This window comes from Camponotus vicinus, unplaced genomic scaffold, assembly GCF_025532165.1.
Source record: "Camponotus vicinus isolate PSW18456_S1 unplaced genomic scaffold, iyCamVici1.0 SCAF_4, whole genome shotgun sequence".
Taxonomy (NCBI): Eukaryota; Metazoa; Arthropoda; class Insecta; order Hymenoptera; family Formicidae; genus Camponotus; species Camponotus vicinus.
Window position 1 is genome coordinate 8,797,712 of NW_028141976.1, and position 17,969 is coordinate 8,815,680.

Below are 17,969 nucleotides of genomic sequence, written 5' to 3' on the forward strand. Positions count from 1 at the left end.
TTGAATATTATTATTTTTAGCAAGAGTTCCCGATAGTTCTGTTCAAGTTCAGACTATATATGCAATTTCAGATCGATATTTCAAAAATTAATAATTTTTAAACAATTTTTAAGATTCTCGCCCAGCACGACATTCTCCCTCTAAAGTACTAAACCGCGTTGAAAATTATTATTTTTAGCAAGAGTTCCCGATAGTTCTGCTATAGTTCAGCCTATATATGCAATTTCTGATCGATATTTCAATAATTAATAATTTTTTACGAATTTTTAATGTCCTCGACCAGCACGACACTTAGTGAAAATGTGTCGTGCTGATGATTTTCCGTAGTTTTAACGGCAGTTCTGGACAGTTCTATATAAGTTCTATCTTTTAGAAACATTTTTACGCAGAGTTCCGACCGATTACTATCTTTTAAAATAATTTTTTACAATAACCCAGCACGACACTCTCCCTCTAAAGTACTGAGACACGTTGAATATTATTATTTTTAGCAAGAGTTTCCGATAGTTCTGCTATAGTTCAGCCTATATATGCAGTTTTAGGTCGATATTCCAAAAATTAATAATTTTTTATGAATTTTTAATGTCCTCGACCAGCACGACACTTAGTAAAAATGTGTCGTGCTGATGATTTTCCGTAGTTTTAACGGCAGTTATCGACAGTTCTATATAAGTTCTATCTTTTAGAAACATTTTTATGCAGAGTTCCGGCCGATTACTATTTTTTAAATAATTTTTTACAATAATCCAGCACGACACTCTCCTTCTAAAGTACTAAGACACGTTGAATATTATTATTTTTAGCAAGAGTTTCCGATAGTTCTGCTACAGTTCAGCCTATGTATGCAATTTCAGACCGATATTTTAATAATTAATAATTTTTTATGAATTTTTAATGTCCTCGATCAGCACGACACTTAGTAAAAATGTGTCGTGCTGATGATTTTCTGTAATTTTAACGGCAGTTCTCGACAGTTCTATAAAAGTTCTATCCTTTAGAAACATTTATACGTAGAGTTCCGACCGTTTATTATTTCATAAATAATTTTTTACAATTATATTATTAATTGTTGGAATATCGACCTAAAATTGCATATATAGGCTGAATTATAGCAGAATTATCGAGAACTCTTGCTAAAAATAATCATGTTCAACGCATTTTAATACTTTAGAGGCAGAGTGTCGTGCTGGGTTATTGTAAAAAATTATTTATAAAATAGTAATCGGTCGGACTCCGCGTAAAAATGTTTCTAAAAGGTAGAACTTATATAGAACTGTCCAGAACTGCCGTTAAAACTACGGAAAATCATCAGCACGACACATTTTTACTAAGTGTCGTGCTGGTCAAGAACATTAAAAATTCATAAAAAATTATTAATTTTTGGAATATCGACCTAAAACTGCATATATAAGTTGAACTATAGTAGAACTATCGAGAACTGTCATTAGGAATAATAATTTTCAACGCGGTTTAGTACTTTAGAGAGAGAATGTCGTGCTGGGCGAGAATATTAAAAATTGTTTAAAAATTATTACTTTTTGGAATATCGACCTAAAATTGCATATATAGGCTGAACTATAGCAGAACTATCGGGAACTCTTGCTGAAAATAATAATTTTCAACGCGGTTTAGTACTTTAGAGGGAGAATGTCGTGCTGGGCGAGAATCTTAAAAATTGTTTAAAAATTATTAATTTTTGAAATATCGATCTGAAATTGCATATATAGTCTGAACTTGAACAGAACTATCGGGAACTCTTGCTAAAAATAATAATATTCAACGCGTTTTGGTACTTTAGAGGAAAGAGTGTCGTGCTAGATTCGCGAAGTTAGCACGACATTTTTTCGATTTCGATTTTTTAATATAAGGAATGCGGAACTCTTTTTAATTTTTATCAGGAACTATAGAACTATGAAAAGTGCTATCAGAACTCTTAGTATTTTTTTATAATTCGTAGATTGTCGTGCCAGCTTCACAGACACATTGAAATGTATGTTATAAATTGAAAGAAAATTTTGTTGATTCGGTAATTATACATGTAGAGAAATAAAAGAGTGTATATAAAATTGTAGATATGAGAAAGTACGCATTAAAAACATGATTGGAAATATTTCATTTTATACACACAATGTGCAGATGTCAAAATTAAATCTCTAAAAAATTGCTAAAATTCCTGTCATATAGAAAATATTTACGAAATATTTGGACTTTTTTCTCAATAAAAACACTAATAATAGTGAAAGAATTAGAAATAGGTATATCTAACTGAGGACATTGCCCGAGAAAAAAGTATAAGATATCAAAAATAGATCATCTCATCTTGTACACTCGAACATCACGGACGTGATCAGAAAATCGATTGATCTATGTGCGCGTAATATTTATAGGAAGCGAGTTCTTCACTTCACGTTCTACTTGCTGAACCATTTGATTGCTGCTTTCCTGTATTATCGGAAAGAAAGGATCGAAAATAATAGCATTTAAAAACATCTATACCTTTCTTTGAATGATTGATTGAATTTTTTGTATGAAACTATTAAGTTATTAAGAATAAAATTACGACTTGGCATATAATTGGCTTTCATGTATATATAAAAAAATCATAATTCAGAAATCGTGCGAATTTTCGTTCAACAAGCAAGTTTCTAAAAAAATTGCATTCGGCTTTTTTCCCCCTAAAACTAAAATTATTGATTCATTTAGTTCCAAAAATTTCAGAAACTTTAGTCCAAGAATTGAATATTGTAATTAACAATGATCTAAAATCAAAATTTTGCTAAGGAAAAATTTAATTTGAAACTGAAAGAAATCCAAAACTGAAAAAAAAGTTATGCAAATATTGATATACTGTACATAAACAATCATTTTAAAACCATTTAATAATTCTAGCTAACATCTCTTATGCAGTTCTCCCATATAAGAAAACATGTAATAAAGTACTTCATTACAACATACTAACGATGCTATAAATACATATTTATCGCTTATCTAATCTCGATCATGAAAAATTCATATACGATACTGGTGAAATTGGATTTCTCGTCTGTTCTTTACACATAAATGTAAGCATAGCATGAGTTTCTATAAAAATTTTTATATAGTATTCCAAATATTACGTATTAATATTGTTAACATTTAATAATATTCTTAAATCGTAAAAGTAAAATTTATTTATTTCGTCAAAGTAAATTTTATTTGAAACTAAATAGGGATAGAATTTTTTATATATTCTTATTTTTAATTTAGTTTTTTCTTTAGGAGAAAAACCTTTTCGGAAAAAATTTTATATCACTTGTATAATTATTTGGGGAAACTTGTTTCTCCTAGGAAAAGTTCACAAAGAATTTAGAGTAGACAGAAAATACGTGATACTTGAGAGCCTGTATATGTATATATGTATATTGAGGAGAGTTTAGTAGAGATCTGTAGAAAAAAGTATATCTCTCAAACGAGAATTAGAATAGGAAGAATTAAATAGGTGCGCTGAGCCTCTGCGGTTGATTGTTATATATTCACCTTGTGCCCTACAAAAGTCTAAAGTGACGCTTTTGATATCGATTTCTATCCCAAGGTTGTCCCTTGAAATATCTTTCCCAGGTAAGAGTGCTCGCTTCCATCCCAATAAGAGAACATATTTCTAGACATCGTGCTATGTCCGAATTTTAAAGATACTCGCTGTTAGGAAGCGAAATATTTCTATGTATGTGTTCTAAATATGATATTATTTTCATATGCGATAAAATTTTCAATTGTTTTCAACTGTTTTGAAACCTGTTTTCTTTACTCAAATATTGGATTAGAAATGTCTTAATTTTTTACAACATTTAAAATTAGAAATGTCTTAATTTTTTACAATTTTTTACAAATTATTTAGTGACAAAAAATATAAGAATTAAATAAAGTTATTAAATTTTAAATAAAGTTATTATAAGTTATTAAATATATTAAATCAATAATCAATTAATCTAAAAGTATAATGAGAAATGAATAATATTGGAAGGAAGAAAATGTTGTTCTTTGATAAAATCTCACAATTATGTTTCTAGTGTCTATTATAATTATCTGATATGATAGATCTTCGTAATAAAAGATATATTTCGGTGTCGAATGAGACATTTCATTTCCTCGATGTTTCTCAACCTGAATGGTGAAAATCGTCGTTCCCGAGATGCAAGTACTTTTAGGGTTTGATATCGACCGTTGCAACCGCTATAGTATAATGCCGTCAGAGGATATACCTCGTACTGATAATAATGTTCGTAAGCGATCAACTTTAGTACAATTAGTAGCCAACTATTACGCAGTCTGAAATATGCTGCAACAAGATATTTAAAATATATTAATGATACAGGCAATTATGGTTTATGATTTTGAATGTTTTATTATATAGATAGACAGTGATAGTGTCTATCACTATGTCTATTTATATAATATATTTGTAAATTAAATTATAAATTAAGATATTAATTGCTATTTTTTAAAATCATTCTAATGCTTCATTATTAATCAAATAAACAATATTATTAACAAATATGACTTCTAGATTATATTTTTTATTTAATTAATAAATTTCAATTAGTGACTAATGTCTTATACGTAAATTAACGAAACGTGATATTCACTTATGAAGCTTATTGTAAGACAAGCATTTTTCTTACATTTTAGAAGTTATAAAAACCAGCAAAAAATGTATAAACGCTTACCCATCCACTCCAAAATATAACAAAATTTAGAATTAAGAATTTATATTGCAACGCGATCGTTCTTGAAACATAACCTAGATTTTTCAGACAGCAATTTCGTAAGATATCAAACGAATATTAGCAAAAAAAAGATAATACAGCTAGAAATTATAGTCTAATACGTTATGTAGAATATGTTGTACATGTATGAGTTGATTATTTATAAAGATGAAAAGGATTACCTTTGATATAAATCCACACGTGATTGCTCTCTTGCACCTTGCACGCAGAAGTAAGCCGGAAAAGAGTAGCTACCTGTCAATATGGCTTCTACACGTTCACACAGGACGCGGAAATGCTTGCCGCGCGGCAAAATTTAAACGTGATACATATTACACAAATATGTTATATAACATCAAAGTAATGCTAATATGGCGTTTGTCACATAACGTGTAATATTTTAGTTGTATTGCTGTTATACTGTTATAACCAGTAAATAACAAAAATATATAACAGTTTTAAAACAAAGTTATATTGCAGTTACAAAAAAAATTAAGCAACATCAATATTAATAACATATAACTACTGTTGTATTGCGTGTTATCTGTGGATTACATAATAATTATAATCTGTGTTTGCTGGGTTGATATCAGATTATCGGCAAAAATCAAGCAGAATCTGCGTGCGCGCAATTTGACTGCAGATTGACAGCAGAAGTGGAACAGGGTTTGCATGCGTGATCTGATGGCAAATTGGCAACAATCTGCATTTGATTCGATAGTTCCTTCGCTTACCGCTATGTGATGTATTTTCTCGCAATCAAATTTCTGTCAGAAATATATATAAAGTCGCTATTATTAATAAAAGATAAAAATTAATAAAAGATAAAAAATATAGTAACTATTTCTATCACTTTAATTTCTGATATGTGATACAAGCAGATAAGATTCAAAATATTAAACTGATTGGAATCAATAGGATAAATGGAAAATTATTCATTTACTGCCTATTTGAAGCATAAAGGAAGAATTTAATTCTAAATAAATTATATCTCAAGTTTTATAAGTTAAATTTAATTATTTTCACCATTTACTTTATTATTAATTTAATTAAATTGAGTCCTTTATTATGTGAGATATAACTACGATATAACATATTATATGTTGTATTAGAAGAAAATTGTAATTAACCGATAACTCGCCGATAATAGTCTTATTTAACATCTGTAGTAATTAATTTTATTATATTTATATTACTTATTTATATGAATGACCAGAAGCTGCAGATTCTGCTCGGGATCTGCTGCCAATTATCTGCCGTCAGATTACGCGCGCGCAGATCCTGCTCGGTTTCTGCCGACAATTTGACATCAAGTGATGTTAGCAGATCTTGCTCAGTTTTTGCTAATAATCTGCTGTCAGATTCTGTGAGCAGGTTTTGCTAGCAAATCGTGAGCCTATTGCGGACATAATGGATGCCAATCTGCTAGCAACTTTTGTGGAAATCTGTCGCCAATCTGCTGGCAAATTGCCCGCATTTGCTTACCGGGAATGTTTTATGATAATATCAAATTTATTATTTAAAAGTTGAACGAGTTATATAAATATCTCAAGTGATAAATAAAATTAAATAAATTTATTAGATATAATCCCATACAGCACAGAAGCTTGCATCAACATTGCTGCAATATTACAACATTGCACATAGCAGTGTAATGCTGCAGAAATATTGCAGAGACATTATTTTACTTTGGCAATGTTGCAGCAACATTTTAACATAGCGAAAATGTATAACATGTGTTTCTTTACTTGCCGCTATGTGACGACACCAAACTTAACTAACTCGTATTCGAATTTTCATCTAAAGTGGATATAAGGCCTACAAAGGACTAATGTAGTAATTATATTTCTTGTCTTGTGTCAGTTAAATTTCTGATAAACTGACTTGATTTATTTAATATTCTGAATCCTAATAAGGGATCTAGATTATGAAACAAATAATTTGTTTAATAATCTAGATCCCTCGTTGGGATTCAGAATATTAAACAAATTTTTCTTCATTGAATCAGTAAATGGGAAATAATTCATTTATTGCACGTATTAAAATATTCTGGTACCGAGTGTATGTAAAATAATTGTATGTATAATTATTGAGATAAATATTTAATAAGACACATTTGATAAAAAACACTAATAGATATTTTTTTTCAAAGGCGATAAATGTTTTTTTTCCTATCTTTCTTAAACATTTCTTTATATTTTCAAAGTTTATTTATTAAATTTAAAACGGTCTGCATTTGCAATAGCAAAACGCGTTTTAATATTGCAAATACGTTGCACCGTAACATTACTACAATATTACATTGTAATATTTCTGAGGGCGGACATTTCAACGTTGCTGCAAGCTTGCAGTAATGTTGCAGAAACATTTCGCAACTTCTATGCAATATTACAATGTTTCAATGTTAGGTCTATGCAACGTTTTTGCAATCTTTCGGTGCTGTATGGGATTACATATTGCATATTTATATTATTACATTACAGGGGGGAAAGAGGGATAATAATTAAATAAATTCTCGAATTGAGAATTATTTAAATTTGCTTGGTATCGTACCAAGAAAATTTGTGCCCTGTGCACACAAATAAGTTTCAACGAAAAACTTATTTTCTCGTTGAAACTTACGCACTATCATCCGCGTTTAGCTCTTATGGCCTTTAAATTTAAGTTTATATTTATATTATGTAATGTTAAGCCTCTGCTACAATGACACTCGAGTGTATATACAATTCAGTCGTACAGTTGTATCGATAGATACGTTTCAGATGGTTATTTCCTTATTTCCACATTATTTTCGGTCGCAAAGCAGTCGCGGTCGCACAGTCGCAGTCGCTCGAATAGGAATTGAACCTATTCAAACGATTGTGACTATGACTGTTTTGCAACCGAAATTATCACCTCAAGCGACCATCGATACAACTGTACGACTGAATTGTAGATACATTCGAGAGTCATTTGTAGCGGAGGTTTTACACTATGGAATGGTAACTGCAATAAGGTTCACTTTATTATTGATGGATATGTTTTATTGTGTGGTGCATATAAAAAAATAAAAAAACAATCGACGATTTGGCTCAAAAGTTATGTCAAAAGAATTATGCTCTTTAAAAGAATTACATTTTGAAAGCATTTTCTTTAGCTGCTCTGCGCATAAAATTATTCTTTATATTTATATCTAACTTAATATAATCTTCCGATAGTATTACATCTGTCATGTGGCGCAAAGCGAATTGGAAACAAAACTCCTCAAGTTCCTAAAATTCACATGATATTCGATGATATATTATATACACATAAATAAATATATTCTAATTCATGAATTCCATAATTAATAGCGATTAATCCCGAACTTACCTTAGCATTGCATTCGATCGCTTTATTGTAGAAGAAAGCTACATTTGACACACTGATGGCTTTTTCTATTATTTGACTGCAATCCTTTATAAGATTGGTTTCACAATACATGTCGGCCAACTCCATAAGTTCTGTAAAAAAGTGTCATTGCAGTTTTTGAATTGTAAGTCAGTGATAGTTTACGTTAACAACTTCAATTACCTAACGCGTTCTCCGAAGGTAAATCGATTGTGCCGGTATATAAGTATTTTAAGAAGGCTTTATAAACGATGTAAGAAAATTTATCTGATACAGTGAACACTGGTGATGAATCCGATATACTGTCAAAAAATAATGTGTTGACATTATGTAATAACTAAACTTGTGAGAAATTCTCAATAAAAATACCAGTTTTCTTTTCCAAATTTACCTTTGAATATTCTTAGGCCAATCATGTTGAAACATCCTTTCGAAATAATCGCAACGAATCTTAAGGATAGCCTTGTGAACATAAATAGGTTGTCCTTCAACTTGTATGGTAAAATCGCTCGTTAACTGCAGAATACAAATTATTAAATAATTTAATAATATCAGATTAATATAAAAATTATTATAAATAATACGTAATTTTTCACTGTTAATGTTATAATTCAATATATGTTTGAAGTGAGTCCAGAAGTCTCAATCAAAACCATCAGTAATGATTGCAATTTATTTTTTCTATGTAGAAAAGTTTCCAAATTTTTTTTTATAAAACTACAAATCTCTGATATATAAATCTCTATATTCTTTTATACTAACCAAAACTAATGTGAAAAAATATATATTATATATATTTAGTTTTATGCTGTATAATGCAAAAAAGTACATACAGAACAATAATAGGAAACATACCGGATCATCAAATGCTGCTCCTACAGATTCCAATATATTCAATTCTTCCTCAACATGCTTAAAATTATTTGTAAACACAGTCAATGGCTCCAACAATAATCTACAGCCACTGTACGCAATCGCGTCGTGAATCCTCGAAAACTTTGTGGGAAACGGGACGAAAATAGAATTGGAGCGAAAATTACCCCATACATAGATAATCCTATCATAGCCGACTGCAACGCTCAAAGTATCAACAGCAGCGATATCCAAAACCTTTCCCATCTCGGGCACGTTCACCTGTCGTTCGTGTCTTTCCTTATTATTTTGTTTCTTGACTCCCATCATGACAATTATTAAAAAGTTTTTTTATCAATAATTCATGTATTACCATAATCGGACAACATTCCAATTCATTATTTCTCTTAACGCCGACTTGTCCATAAGAGTTATTGCCCCAGGCATAGATTTTTCCTTTATTCGTGAGTATCAACGTATGATAACATCCGCAGGTCACCTTAACTGAAACATCGATTTCCATCTCAACCATGAGGATATTCAATGCAAAATTTTTAGAAATCAAATCTCAGAGATAAAAAAAAATCACCTATTTTATCCGAAATATTCTTAATTTCGCGTGGGTGCATGTAATATTTTCGCGACTGAGCGGTTAAAATCTGCCTCTCAAAATTATTGCCCCAACCATATATTTTGTTTTCGTCAGTTATAACTGTGTTGAATTTTTGACCACACGCGATATGGATAACATTTTTATTCTCCAATTCATGTTTCACCTGCCTCGGTACACTATCAAAAATTATATTTCTTTTAATAATATACCAATAATCATTGTCTCCCCAAGAGTACACCTAAATTACAAACAATTGTTTAGTTTATAAGAATGACTATTATCGTTGTGATAGTTTAATCTTTTATTTACCTTTCCATCACTAGTCAGAGCGAGACAATGATACCTGCCGCATGCGATGTCCACGATACGTTTCTCGCTTAAGCCGGCGACTTGAATAAACGTGGATTCTTCAGGTATACACATTGTCGGATACATGTATACTTCATCGTCTTTTTTCTTTCCAGCGAGATCGCAGAAATAAACCTTTCAAAAATAGCATAACAGTAATACATTTTTTTATTTGATTTTTTTTAATATTTGCATATTGAAATAAATTATGGCCAAGTATCTGTACTTATAATCAAAACACTATTTATTAAATATATATTCTAATTAATTTATCTACTCATATTTCATTATGATTTCATACACATATATGTAAAAATTTTCATTTCCGCTTGTTGCCAAAGAAAGAAGAAAAGTTCACGATTTAGGGAGGATATAAAACCTCATATCAATTTTATCTTTGAAGCAAGTTAAAATTTATTTCCAGACATTCAGATATGCCATCAAGGCACATTCAAAGAATATAATAATATCTTTGATATACCTCTCCTTCTTCTGTAAGTGCCAGGATGAAAATCCCGCCGCGAACAAACTTTTTTATGTTTTTTCCATACAGTTCTTTTATTTTTTTTAGATAGATAGCAGTATGTATGCCATTGAGCATTGAATTAAATTCTAAAATGTAGACATTCTTATCCTTTGTCACAATTATAGCACTCTCACCACGCCCATCTGTTTTAAAACATCAGGTATAAGTAGCAATATTACTTAGCAAAAAAGCCAATATGAGAAAAAAAAGGTAAATCTTACCAAATATCATAACCATGTGAATTTGTAGGATAAATTCCGGCTTTAGCAGCAAGAAGACCACCCAATTTTTGAGATTCATTGAAATTATCTTCTCTGCTAGAACGCGTTGCAAGATTCTCTTGTCATATTTCTGCATCTTGCTGCAAATAGTTGATCACTTTCAATTTAGTTACTTACTCATTCACTTTGATTTGTATTAGTTGTATTTCATGTCATCGCAAGCTTCTTGTTTTCATCTATTTTCTCACCGGCATGCGATTATTTCGACATCGCTATCATTGAGTAGCAACTTATATAAAAAAGAAGAAATAAACAAAACTGTCAAACTTACTCCTCTTTATTGGTTGTTAAGTTTCTTTTCTGTACATCTTCCAGGGAGCAGAATTTTTTCGACGACATCGACACGATAGTATCGCGACTTTGTGTCGCTGCTTTTTGCATAAACTTAGCCTGCATGTTCATGTCTAACTTAATATCTTGCAATAATGCGTCAGCTGTCATGTGACGTAGAGCAAACTGAGAGCAGAACTCCTCGAGTTCCTAAGATTCACATGATATTCGACATGACATACATATATCGTATACATATAATTATATGATTTATATGATATAAAATAAATACATTCCCTGGCGAAAATAAGAAACTTTATAAAGCGTTAACAACCGTTGAGTGAGGATTTTCTGAGAGTTTTTATGCTTTTCAAACTTTGTAAGAGCACTGACATAACGCTGTTGGGTTTTGAATGCTTATCAAACGCTGCAGTGTTGCAATTTTTGTTCTACAAACTCTTTATACAGGGTTTAGCAAAAGTGTGGAAACCCCTTAATATTTCGAAAAATACGCATTTAAAAAAAAAATGTTTCATACAAAAGTTATAGGGTTTTATGTGGCGCATTACACAGCAACATTATTATGACCTCGAATAGCGTTGTCAAGGTTATGTGAAGGTCACCTCCAATTTTTTAAATGGGACACCCTATATGCTTTTGCATATTCTTGTAGCTTATCTCGAGAGCTTTCCAAAACACTATAATTAAGTTAGTTTTCATTAAGTACTTTCCGAGTTATGAGGCTTCAAATCATTTCTTAATTTTACATAAACCATAAAATATCTTGTAAAATATTCATTTTTCGATTATCTTACCTTAATATTTTTATGTACAAAATAATGAGAGGAATCAATTAGTGTAAAGAAAACACACAGTTGTTTTTAAGAAAAAATATGTAATTGTTAATTGTAAATTACATATTTTTTCTTAAAAACAACCGTTTTTTCTTTACTCCAATTGATTCCTCTTATTATTTTGTACATAAAAGTATTAAGGTAAGATAATCAAAAAGTGAATATTTTACAAGATATTTTATGGTTTATGTAAAATTAAGAAATGATCTCAAGCCTCATAACTCGGAAAGTACTTAATGAAAACTAACTTAATTATAGTGTTTTGGAAAGCTCTCGAGATAAGCTACAAGAATATGCAAAAGCATATAGGGTGTCCCATTTAAAAAGTTGGAGGTGACCTTCACATAACCTTGACAACGCTATTCGAGGTCATAATAATGTTGCTGTGTAATGCGCCACATAAAACCCTATAACTTTTGTATGAAACATTTTTTTTTTAAATGCGTATTTTTCGAAATATTAAGGGGTTTCCATACTTTTGCTAAACCCTGTATAATGTTACATGAAAGTTTTGCAATGCTGAGGTAACATTTTTCAGAGTACGTTCAGTAAACGTTGATACATCTTCGTGTACAGAGTTTACTCAGACTTTTCAAACGTTTACGATTACGCTATAACGTACAAACGTCTTTTAAACGCTGCAGTGTTGCAATTTTTGTTCTACAAACTCTTTACTAATCGTTTTTAAACTCTCGACGAACTTCCACAAACGTTCATGTAAACGCCAAACAAACGTCTCATTTTTGCCAGGGTTGCAATTAATGAATTCCAACATCAATAGCGATTAACCCTGAACTGTAATACTTACTTTAGCATTGTATTTGATCGCTTTATTGTAGAAGAATGCCACATTTAATACAGTGATGTCTTGTTGTATTATTTGACTGCAATCTTTTATAAGATTGGTTTCACAATACATGTCGGCCAATTCCAGAAGTTCTGTGAAAAAATGTCATTGCAGTTTTTGAATTGTAAGTTAGTGATAGTTTACGTTACAACTTCAATTACCTAACGCGTTCTCCGAAGGTAAATCGATTGTGCCGGTATATAAGTATTTTAAGAAGGCTTTATAAACGATGTAAGAAAATTTATCTGATACAGTGAACACTGGTGATGAATCCGATATACTGTCAAAAAATAATGTGTTGACATTATGTAATAACTAAACTTGTGAGAAATTCTCAATAAAAATATCAGTTTTTTTTTTAAATTTACCTTTGAATATTTTCAGCCCAATCATGTTGAAACATCTTTTTGAAATAATCGCAACGAATCTTAAGGATAGCCTTGTGAACATAAATAGGTTGTCCTTCAACTTGTATGGTAAAATCGCTCGTTAACTGCAGAATACAAATTATTAAATAATTTAATAATATCAGATTAATATAAAAATTATTATAAATAATACGTAATTTTTCACTGTTAATGTTATAATTCAATATATGTTTGAAGTGAGTCCAGAAGTCTCCATCAAAACCATCAGTAATGATTGCAATTTATTTTTTCTATGTAGAAAAGTTTCCAAATTTTTTTTTATAAAACTACAAATCTCTGATATATAAATCTCTATATTCTTTTATACTAACGAAAACTAATATGAAAAAATATATATTATATATATTTAGTTTTATGCTGTATAATGCAAAAAAGTACATACAGAACAATAATAGAAAACATACCGGATTATCAAATGCTGCTCCTACAGATTCCAATATATTCAATACTTCTTTAACATACTTGTAATTATTTGTAAACACAGTCAATGGCTTGGACAAGAATCTGTATTGACTGTACGCAATCACGTCGTGGATCCTCGAAAACTTTGTGGGAAATGGGACGAAAATAAATTCGTAATAAAAATTACCCCATACATAGATAATCCTATCATAGCCGACTGCAACGCTCAAATCACCAAGAGCAGCGATATCCAAAACCTTTCCCATCGCGGGCACGTTCACCTGTCGATCGTATCTTTCCTTATTATTTTGTTTCTCGTCTCACTCATTATGGCAATTATTAAAAAGTTTGTTGTCAATAATCCATGAGTTACCATAATTGGACCAGAACGTTTAATTTCTTTATTAACGCCGATTTGTCCGGACTTGTTATTGCCCCAGGCATAGATCTCGCCTTTATTGGTGAGTGCCAACGTATGATGAAATCCGCAGGTCACCTTAACTGAAACATCGATTTCCATCTCAACCATAATATAAACCATAAGGATGTTCGATAATGCAACACTCTTAGAGATCAAATCTCAGACATAAAAAAAATTACCTATTTTATCCGAGATTGTGATAATTTCGCGTGGGTACATGTAATATTTTTGCGACGGATCGATTGAAATCTGGTCCATTAAATTATTGCCCCAACCATATATTTTGTTTTCGTCAGTTACAACTATGTTGAATTGTAGACCACACGCGATATGGATAACATTCTTATTCTCCAATTCATGTTTCACTCGCCTCGGCATACTATCAAAAGAATCTAATTCTCCCTCATAAAACCGCTTGTAATTATTTTCTCCCCAAGCATACACCTAAATTACAAACAATTGTTTAGTTTATAAGAATGACTATTATCGTTATCATTGTGACAGTTTATAATCTTTCGCTTACTTTTTCATCGCTGGTCAGAGCAAGATAATGATACATGCCGCATGCGATGTCCACGACACGTTTCTTTCTTAAGTCGGCGACTCGAGTAGGTGTCAACATGACAGGCATATGCGGTGTCTTAAGGAATGTTTTGCGTCTTCGGGAGAGCCAGTAATAAACCTTTCAAAGATAGTATAGTTACAATATATTTTTTTATCTCATTTTTGAATCTTATTTTATATTTAGAATGTTACATGAAAGTATCTACAGATTTGTCAAAAGATTAATGATATTATTTCATGTTTGATATTTTGATACATTTTTAAAATATCATGCTACTATAGTTTCACATGTAAAAATTTTTATTTCCACTTGTCCCCTAAGAAATATTCACGATTTAAGCGGCGTCTACAATGAGATTTTAAGGAGACTTAAGGCGTAAGACTTAAGTCTCCTTAAAATCTCATTGTAGACGCCGCTTTAGGGAGGACATAAAACTTCCTAATATAAATCTTATCTTTCAAGCAAGTTAAAATTTGTTTCCAGAAACTCAAATGTATTATCAAGGCACATTCAAGGAATATGAAGTATTTGGTATACCTCTCCCTCTTCTGTAAGTGCCAGGAAGAAAAAATTGCCGTTAGCAAAGGTTTTTATGTTTTTTCCACATAATTTTTTTATTTTTTTGGGGTAGATAGCAGTATGTAAATGATTCTTCTCTGAATAATATAAGCTGTAGACATTCTTGTCCTTCATCACAATTATACTCCCACGGCTATCTATTTAAAAATGACACGGCGTAAGTAACAATATCACATAGCAATAAAAAAATAATATGGAAGGAAGAAGAAATGATAAATCTTACCATATACTAGAAACATGTGAATTTGTGAAATAAATTCCGGCTTTAACAAATGGAAAAGCATCCAATTTTTAAGATCCATTGGAGTTATCTTCTCTGCTAGAACGCATTGCAAGATTCTGTTCTCATATTCCTGCATCTCGCTGCAAATAGTTGATCACTTTAACTTTAGTTACCTACTCATTCACTTTAATTTGTATTAGTTATATTTCATATCATCGCAAGCTTCTCGTTTTCATCTATTTTCTTACCATATGCGATTATTTTGATATTGCTATCATCGAGTAACAATTTATATAAAAAAGAAAAAAAAACAAGACTGTCAAACTTACTCCTCTTTATTAATTGTTAAATTTCTCTTCTCTACATCTTCCAGGGTACATAACTTTTTCGGCGACATCGACATGATAGTAACGCGACTTTGTGTCGGTGTAATTTTTGACCAGCAATTGAGAAATCTTTATACTTTTTCTTCTTATTTTTCTCTCACAGTAAATCGAAACGCTCTTATTACTATCCTCTGATGCTCTTATACTATTCTTTTAGAAAGATCAAATTAAAATGCACTCATACGATAATGTAAGGGTGCGTTCCGTTTCATGCGTGAAACGCATGAGTGTCTAGTGTACAGTATATGATGTGCAGTGCAGAGCCCGTTCCATTTCTTCATGTATGGATCATTCGCCTCTAGTAACGGAACAGATTTCATGCAATTCATGCAACATGGATGACGGTTTAAAATTTATTAAATCGCAATTAATTGCGATAATATCTGTTCATCTTCTTTTATAATAAAAGAAGAAGACTCATGTTTCTCAAGTAGCAGTGATGAAAGTGAATTTTCAAGTGATAAGAAACTGATATATCAACTTTATATGCCATTCTTATAATGAAAAACACAAGAGGAGAGAATATTCCTTGTGAAAAATTAACTAATATTAAATTAATATTAATATATTTAATTAATTAAATATATTAATATTTACTCAAGCTGTACAGGTTGTCCCATTATATATTTTTAATGTCCCACTCCAAATAACTTTTTTGATTTTGATTGTAGAAAAAAATGTTTCAGACAAAAGTTGTATGGTTTCAAGGAAGAGAAATTAATTGGTGTAAAAAAAACAGTTGTTTTTAAGAAAAAATATGTAATTTGCAATTAACAATTACATATTTTTTCTTAAATATAACTAAACGTTTTTTACATACCAATTGATTCCTCACATTATTTTGTGCATAAATGTATCAAGGTAAGATAATCGAAAAATGAATATTTCACTAGATATTTTACGGTTTATGTAAAATTAAGAAATTATTTCAAGCCTCATAACTCGAAAAGCACTCAAGGAAAAAATACTTTATTGAAGTGTTTTGAAAAGCTCTCGAGGCAAGCTATAAGAATATGCAGTGAAAAATAGGGGTTTCCGCTTAAGAATTTGAAGATGATCTTCATGTAACCTTCAAAAAATTATCCAAAGTCAAATAATTGTCACCATCTTATGTCCCTCTTCAAACCATACAACTTTTGTCTAAAACATTTTCTTCTACAATCAAAAATAAAAAAGTTACTTGGGATGGGACATTAAAATGGGACATCCTGTATAATAAAATCTACGTAAAGCTAATTGACAAATCAATCAATCCTAACCTATAATAATTAAATTTCGCGCTAATATTTATTAAATGCATGAAATTATATGAAGTGCCTCACCTCGCGAGGTACATGAGGCACTCCATGCGGTCTCATGTATCAGAAGAAGCGAGGCAATACAGTTAAGAATAGGTTGGACCATGCATGCAGCATGTGCACATGAAGAGAAACGGAACGAACTTCCATGCTTCTATGCGCATCATGCATGAAACGGAACGCACCCTAAGATGATTGTGGGATTATGAAATGGTTACCACGCCGTCAGGAAATGAACGAGCGGAATGTCTGAGGATCGAGATATCAGGTTTACAAATAAATGACCTAGAACATACCGAGACGAGAACCGTATATTGTCCAAGTACACAACAACATCGGAACAAATGCCGGATACGTAAGACCAAACTTCCGATGGCCTCAAGTCGAATTCGCAGCAAATAATTACAATACCGCCCGAGAAAAATGACCACGACCATAAGATATAGGACTCAATGCGAAATGAGCCACCACGTGTATATAACATGAACGGATACTTGCGAGGTACTTGCGTTAACAGCACGACGGAAGAATGGTGACTGCTTGCTGGCCTGTAGTCGCGATAGCTCATCTCGGGTCGCGCCAAAACTATGCAGCTAATCGCCTTGTGCGACATCAAACTAATGGCCATCACACATGAAATTCCATAAGCACGTAAGACGTAAACGTAAGGAAATCGACCAATCACGGTCAAGTATTAGCCCCTCCAAGGGGTCAAAACTCGACCGTGATTGGTCGATTTCCTTACGCTTATGTCTTACGTGCTTATGGAATTTCATGTGCGAAAGCCTTAAGGCCCATTCTACAATGAGTCATTAATCGTTAGTCGTAAGCAAATTGACCAATTACACTCGATTATTTCGAAAATAATCGACTGTGATTGATCAATTTGCTTAAGACTGACGACTAATGACTCATTGTAGAATGGCTCTAAAGCCAGGTCTACATTGGTCGTATCCATAGACCTT

At 31.3% G+C, this 17,969-nt stretch overlaps 1 protein-coding gene and 1 pseudogene across 14 annotated transcripts in view; one reads left to right on the forward strand and one right to left on the reverse strand.

Moving 5' to 3' along the window:
* LOC145970596 (protein kinase C and casein kinase substrate in neurons protein 1-like) overlaps positions 1 to 17,969 on the forward strand; it is a 200,698-nt pseudogene that overhangs the window by 124,107 nt on the left and 58,622 nt on the right. The gene's annotated exons all lie outside the window — the stretch shown is intronic.
* LOC145970340 (RCC1 and BTB domain-containing protein 1-like) lies at positions 6,303 to 17,647 on the reverse strand. 13 transcript variants are annotated; one of them, XM_083096998.1, is made up of 22 exons: positions 17,503 to 17,524; positions 15,650 to 15,851; positions 15,321 to 15,460; positions 15,056 to 15,234; positions 14,477 to 14,635; positions 14,133 to 14,397; positions 13,906 to 14,033; positions 13,535 to 13,813; positions 13,071 to 13,195; positions 12,864 to 12,982; positions 12,664 to 12,794; positions 11,003 to 11,211; positions 10,672 to 10,811; positions 10,406 to 10,593; positions 9,886 to 10,059; positions 9,553 to 9,814; positions 9,337 to 9,467; positions 8,967 to 9,245; positions 8,503 to 8,627; positions 8,295 to 8,413; positions 8,094 to 8,224; positions 6,303 to 7,993 (listed from the first exon to the last, which is right to left on the reverse strand). In XM_083096998.1, the coding sequence occupies exons 2-22, from the start codon at positions 15,721 to 15,723 to the stop codon at positions 7,853 to 7,855; spliced, it is 3,498 nt and encodes a 1,165-aa protein (XP_082953124.1). In that variant the 5' UTR covers positions 15,724 to 15,851; positions 17,503 to 17,524; the 3' UTR covers positions 6,303 to 7,852. The 13 variants fall into 13 exon arrangements, with proteins under 13 accessions (XP_082953124.1, XP_082953120.1, XP_082953121.1 ...); XM_083096994.1 differs by lacking the exon at positions 17,503 to 17,524 and adding an exon at positions 17,301 to 17,440; XM_083096995.1 differs by lacking the exon at positions 17,503 to 17,524 and adding an exon at positions 17,301 to 17,438 and having other exon boundaries at positions 15,650 to 15,856.

What these genes read in the sequence shown, in the direction of transcription:
- LOC145970340 (XM_083096990.1), bottom strand. Translation starts at nt 17,488, where the DNA reads ATGTTATATACACGTGGTGGCTCATTTCGCATTGAGTCCTATATCTTA. An exon ending in TGGGCTGAAAATATTCAAAG is followed by an intron (nt 12,983 to 13,070) that starts GTAAATTTAAAA and finishes ATTTTTTGACAG; the next exon opens with TATATCGGATTCATCACCAG. An exon ending in ACCTTCGGAGAACGCGTTAG is followed by an intron (nt 12,795 to 12,863) that starts GTAATTGAAGTT and finishes ATTTTTTCACAG; the next exon opens with AACTTCTGGAATTGGCCGAC.